Source organism: Triticum dicoccoides, chromosome 7B (assembly GCF_002162155.2).
Source record: "Triticum dicoccoides isolate Atlit2015 ecotype Zavitan chromosome 7B, WEW_v2.0, whole genome shotgun sequence".
Lineage (NCBI taxonomy): Eukaryota > Viridiplantae > Streptophyta > Magnoliopsida > Poales > Poaceae > Triticum > Triticum dicoccoides.
The window spans coordinates 570,955,524-570,961,899 of record NC_041393.1 but is presented as its reverse complement, the minus strand read 5'-3'; the positions used below and the strand labels follow the sequence as shown (position 1 = coordinate 570,961,899).

Below are 6,376 nucleotides of genomic sequence, written 5' to 3'. Positions count from 1 at the left end.
CCCCCCCCACTTAAAAAAACAAAAAACCAGCGCTTGCGAGCTGCTGACGTGTGGCTGCCTTTTGGTCCCAGTTGGTGTTACCAACGAGACTAAAGGTCCTCCTGTCTGGGCGCCCCACAGCGGCCACGTGGAGCTCCTTTGGTCCCGGTTCGTAAGCCAACCGGAACTAAAGGTTTTAGCTATTAGTCCCGTTTATTTTGTCCCGGTTTCAGAACCGGGACTAAAGGCCCTCTAAAACCGAGACCATAGCCCTGTTTTCCACTAGTGATTCCGAAAAAACTCCCAACACACGTGTAAACCAGCGAACTTAAGCAAAACTGTCAAAGTGTAACTAAAAAAGCTTTAACCCCATGCAAGAGTTAGGGTGCACGCACAAGCATCATGCCATGCGTGACCATGCGTGCCTAATCATTGTATATTTGTCACTTCATTTGTTTCATAATATAAAAGCGTTTTTTGGGACCGATGTGTTTATCAGCTCTTCAGTTCAGGGCAACAAGAAGCCGACGACATCGTGGACGCATCGTGGACGGGTCGTCCTGAAGGGCAGCAAGTTGTAGACTTTGTTTTTTTAGGCAAACAAGTTGTAGACTTTGTTTGTTTAGGCAAACAAGTTGTAGACTTTGTGATGATGGGCTAGATGCAACTATGCCATTGAGTCCTTGGGCTCTTCTGAGACCGATGTGCCAGAAAATATTAGGCCCAGTGTTTGATGGATTGAGACTAAGAACCAGGGTAATTATTTTTAGTTTAGTCCCATACTGAAAGATTAAGAAGATGAGCTTGGACAATAAGTGTATATAAATGGAGGGCATGGCAACTTTGAAACTTACTTACCTGAACGGGGTCAATGGACACTAGTAGAAAAAGGGGCTTTTGTCTCGGTTGGTAAGGCCTTTTAGTCCCGGTTTTTGAATCGGGACTAAAGGGTCGTTACTAATGCCTCTCCCCTTTAGTCCCGGTTCTTACACGAACCGGGACTAAAGGCCGCGGTCACGTGGAGCTTCACCTTTAGTCCCGGTTGGTGACTAAAGGAAATTTTATGAATTTTTTTTGAATTCTTTTTGTTTTCAAATTTCTGAATTATTTTAACCTCTAATCTCTAATCACCACCCCTCATCACTGCTCAATTTATCCTCTAATCTCTAATCACCCCTCATCATTCCAAATCATCTAACATCCCGAACGGTCACCCATCCTCCCACTCCCCCAGCCTGAGCACGCTTAACTTCCGGGTTCTATTCTCCTTCGTTTCCAAGTCTGCACTTGTTGTTTTCCTGACAATAGTAAGATGTCAATCCTATTAACCCTCAGAAATTTTGCTTGAGCATGAAGTGACACATTTCACTGTTTGAGTTTGAAACTACTGTTTTAAAAAACAATAATTATTTAGTAACACTAATATTTCTTGAATAATTAGTTTGACCATTGTTTGACCACAGTTTGACCAGATTTGACCAAAATTCAAAATAACTAAAATTATTATTTAGTAACACTTATATTCTATAATTAGTTTGACCATTGTTTGACCACAGTTTGACCACAGTTTGGAATTTTTTCGATTTTTTTCACTCTAGATCTTAAAAGCCCCGTAACTTTTTTCTGTTAGGTTTTTGAGGATTTTGAAAATGTCTAACAAGGTTCCCTAGTTAAATTTGGATGTAACTTTTCGAGTTGATTATTTTTCATATAAAAAACTTTTTAATCCGAGTTCATATGCAAAAGTTATGCTCATTTTACTAAAATTCTAGAGAGATTTTGCAAATAAAGTCGAAATTCATATTTGTAAATTTTCCCAACAACTAGACCACATATCACATGGGAAACTTATTTTCTTTTATTTTTTTGACATTTTCATCATTTTCTTTTATTTTTTTAAAAACTGAAAAGGCGATAGGGGGGCGGGGGTAGAGTTTGAAAATGGGACATTTAGTACCGGTTCGTGTCATGAACCGATACTAATGCCTCAAACCCCATTAGTACCGGTTCATGGCTCGAACCGGGACTAAAGGTCTAACCTTTAGTCCCGGTTGGTGCCACGAACCGGTACTAATGGGCACCGCACCCTTTAGTCCCGGTTCATGGCACCAACCGGGACTAAAAAGTCCAGACGAACCGGGACAAATGACCCACGTGGCCCGGCCGGCCCCCTAGGCTCACGAACCGGGACTAATGCCCCCATTAGTCCCGGTTCTGGATTGAACCGGGACTAATGGGCTAACCCGGCCTGGACCAAATCCCTCTTTTCTACTAGTGCGATGATCAATAAGGCTCGTGGCCTAGATCAATTATTTATATTGCACATGGTGATCTCGTTGATCTACCCTCTCTCATTGATGGGAGAGTGGACGTTATAATTTGTGATAGAGGGGGCACGCGTCCGCGCGGCCCATGCCAAGTTTGAATTCAAATTTTGTGTTGATTTCTGTGTTACATTACTGTTTTGTACCCATAGCACAAGCATTATTTCTTCTTTGAATTCACTTATTTCTTAGTTTGCTATTGCTAACTTTCATGCTTTGATAACTTTGTTTTGAGTTTGAAACTCACACTGTCGTGCATAGATTTTTGTGTTACACGACTGTTGCGAACCCATAGCACAAACATTATTTCGTTTTTCAGTTTTTTCATTTCCCATTGCTGACTTTCATGCTTTGAGTTTAAAAAGCATACCGTCATGCATAGCCAAAGATCCCAACACGAGTAGTATAATAGTTTGCACCTTGTCCCGGTGCACATGCATGGCCATGCGCGGCTAGTCGCAATACCATGAACCGAACATGGCAGCATCGTTGCCCATGCTTCGCCCATATCCGCTTCCACCCCGATCGATCTTCTTCCCATGCATTCTCGAGATAAGATGCATGCACGACACAGCCTATAAATGAGGATCAAACCCGCACACAAACGTACCAGCCAACTCACCATCGATCTCTGCTCCAACACTTCGATCGATCGCCAACACCGGCCAAGCAAAGCAAGCTACCATGGGCAACAGCAAGGCCGCGGTGTGCGTGCTGGCGCTCGTCCTGTGCGGCCTGCTCGCCGCAGACACGGCGGCGGCGGCGGGGTGCGACGCGAGCGCGCTGAGGCCGTGCGTGGGCGCCATCATGCTGGGCGGGGCGGTGACGCCGGGGTGCTGCGCGCGGCTGCGCGCCCAGCTGGCGTGCCTGTGCCAGTACGCACGCGACCCGTCCTACCGCGGCTACGTCAACAGCCCAAGGGCGCAGAGCGTCGTCGCCGCCTGCGGCCTCCCCAGGCCCAAGTGCTGATCGCCCGCCCGGCGCGCTATACATATCGACTCCGCCCCGTGTGGCCGGCGTCGTGCACGATGCCGGGCACCGGTGGACGGCGGTCTACGTAATGTAATATGTGGTTAATTACACGGTCGACGACGCCATCGAGCTGGCACGTACGTGCGTGCGTGTACGGTTGAGTTGTGGACGTCTGTCTAAATAAACGTGGTTTGCTCCAAGCTGCGCAAGCATATATACGTGCGTGCGTTGAGGCGGCTGGTTGTGTACGTTCTCTCATGTTTTCCCCCAGCATTAATTCCATCTGTTTTTTTAGACAATTTTCCTGACTCACCTACACTTCTTTGCTCAAAAATAAGAAAACCTACACTAAATCCTCTTTCTTTTTTTTTTGCGAGAAACTACACTAAATCCTTGACACCACCAGATTGGGTGTTCTTCTCTCGGAGGCTTTGCAGAGTGCATTTTACAAAACACTAGGTCAAGATCGTGCACGTCACTGCACCTGTCTATGGCGAGTGATATGCGCCAGTGCACCGGCGGAAACTTTCGGCCGGTCCCCACACAACCGTACGATGCAACCGCTGGAAGCCGTCAGATCTGTCCCTGCTTCGTCCTCCTCCTGACTCGTTTCTTTCCAAAACAATTGGAGCGCCCGAGTGCAACCACACCTCGCCATAGCCATGAAGGTAAACTGACCGAGCTCGAAACACAACCACATCGCCGGGACTCGCCGCCGCTCGCCGCACTCGCAGAATCTCCTCCCCCGTTGTCGCCGTCGAAGGAACAAGCCCATTCCAACAAATTCTGGATGCATCATGGGCACTCGTGATCGCCGTCGAAGGAGAGAAGCCCGTTCCAGCAATTATGGGCGCCGGTTCCAGCCAACGCTGCGGCTGGTTGCAGCAAAAAAACACCGTGGTCACCATGGTCCCCGTGGGCGCCGTCGAAGGAGAGAATCGCTCCAGCAATTCTGGACGCCGGTTCCAGCAATCGTCGCAGCAAATCGACACACCCGCGAAGCGGTTCCAGCAAATCGAGATGCTGGTTCCAGCAAATCTCGACGCCGGTTCCAACATTAACACAACACAACCTCTACCCCCCTTGCAGCACCACCGCAGGCTTGTTGTATCTCATGTCTAAGCTGGTTCCAGCAAACGTGTCGCCAGTTGAAGCATTTTTCTTCAGGCCGCAGTTGCCGTTCAACCCCCAACGGTGCCGCTCGCCGCACCGTCAGCCCATGGCTGTCGGGCGCCCTTTGCAGCAGATGTTGACGGGCCTCGAGCAGATGCCGCCGGGAGCGGGAGTGGCGCGCACGCGAGCAGGTTCACCACTGGAGCGCAGCCGCGGCAAGCAGAGGGTGGCTGGGCAAGCACAACGCCGGTCATGCGTGCTTTTTCTTTCTCTCCCGTGGAAGAAAAATGGATGACCACCAGCGCTCATGAAGAGATAAGCCTTGTGCGGTGCAAAAGGTTGGAGGTTGAGATTAGCGGCGCGTGGGACCATGGCCACGTGGATGTGCGGGTCACATGGGCAAGTCATGCGCGAGAGAGCGAGACGCGGCCGGCGCAGCGTTCGGCCGGAGCTCCGATCTCAAACGTTTCCCATTTTGTAAACATATGGATACAGTAAGGATGGAGTATATGATTACAACATAAAGATTCAGTAGTGATTAAAAAGTTGACATCTGTCAATTATTATTATTTACTGTCCACATATTCTCTGGTTCTTTTGGTAAAGAAAACTAAGTAGACCTTTCTTCTTTATGAAAAAAAAATCTAAGTAAAGCTTGCATATGAATGTTTCTAGGACGTGTAGCATAACTTACGTTTTTTTTAAATGTACTCCCTCCATCTCAAAATTAGTGTCTCAACTTTATATTAATTTTTTTTAAACATAGAACCATTTATTTTGGAACACAATACAATTGAAGTAGTTCACATACACGGGCATACACTCACCCCTATAAATGCATGCACACACACCCTATCCCTATGAGCATCTCCGAGAAACTGAGCCGGCATAGCATCTTGCGATTTTACAAAGTCATCACAGGTGTCTCGCAGTCGACGGAAACGTCTTCTCCCATCGAACAAGTATCGTCGGGAGTCTGAAATAAATCTAAAAATAATGTGAGCACCAATGTCAAGTCTAGGACTTGAACTTTGGTGGGCTGGGTATACCAATGTCAAGTCTAGATTGGTTCGCAAGTCAAAACCAACTAACCAGGCAAGAATGAGAGGCCTAGTTGCCATTTCCTCGGCCCAATTAACCATAGGTTGCCCAGGTATACCCTCCGGAGCAGGGGAGCTCCTAGTTGGCGCTTCAGGCGCCAGCTAAGGGAGCTGGCGCTCACAGTCGCCGAATCATGGGCCGGCCCATGTGGCGACCACACCCAGTCGCTCGCTAAACTCGCCCCGTCAGGTCCCTCGCTCGATCGAGAGCCTCGAGGGCTGTTCGTACGGTCGTGGTTGACCAGTTGACTGACTGGTCAACCGTTGACTTTAGAAAAAAGATGAAAACGTAAAACAAAAAAATCACAAAAAAGAAAAAAAATTGAGATTTCAAAAAAGTTCACAGATTTGGAAACCTACATCCATTTTTTAAATCATCAAATTTGGAAAAAAGTTAACAAAAATTGAAAAAAGTTCATCAAATTGGGAAAGAGTTCATCAATTTTGAAATAAGTTCACCGAATTTAAAAAAGATCATCATTTTTGAAAAACAGTTCATCGATTTTGAAAAGGAGTTCACCAATTTTGAAAAAAAGATCATTGATTTTGAAAAAAGTTCATCAGTTTTGAAAAACAGTTTATCGATTTTGAAAATGAGTTCATCCATTTTGAAAAAAAGTTCATGGATTGTGAAAAGAGTTCATTGGTTTTGAAAAAGATTTTATCAATTTAGAAAAAAGTTCATCGATTTAAAAAAAAGTTCATCGATCTTGAAAAAGAGTTCATCGATTGTGAAAGAAAGTTCACCGATTTGAAAAATAGTTCTTTCAAATTAGCAAAAGAAATATAAAACCGTTCCGAAAAGAAGAAAAAAGAAAAAGAACAAAAAACATAACAAAACCGTATCAGATAAAAAGGAAAAAGAAATATGAAAAAGGAATCGTTGTA

General features: G+C 45.9%; 1 protein-coding gene and 1 pseudogene across 1 annotated transcript; both read left to right on the top strand.

Moving 5' to 3' along the window:
* The first annotated feature begins 2,243 nt into the window (after positions 1-2,243).
* LOC119342263 lies at positions 2,244-2,394 on the top strand (annotated as a pseudogene).
* A 531-nt stretch (positions 2,395-2,925) lies between these two features.
* Positions 2,926-3,569, top strand: LOC119339966 (probable non-specific lipid-transfer protein 2). Its single transcript, XM_037611871.1, has one exon. It carries the CDS (start codon positions 2,988-2,990, stop codon positions 3,270-3,272), a length of 285 nt encoding a protein of 94 aa, XP_037467768.1. The 5' UTR covers positions 2,926-2,987; the 3' UTR covers positions 3,273-3,569.
* The last annotated feature ends 2,807 nt before the right edge of the window (positions 3,570-6,376 follow it).

Bases quoted from the DNA above. Each gene is read 5' to 3' on its own strand.
- LOC119339966 (XM_037611871.1), top strand. From the start codon at position 2,988: ATGGGCAACAGCAAGGCCGCGGTGTGCGTGCTGGCGCTCGTCCTGTGC.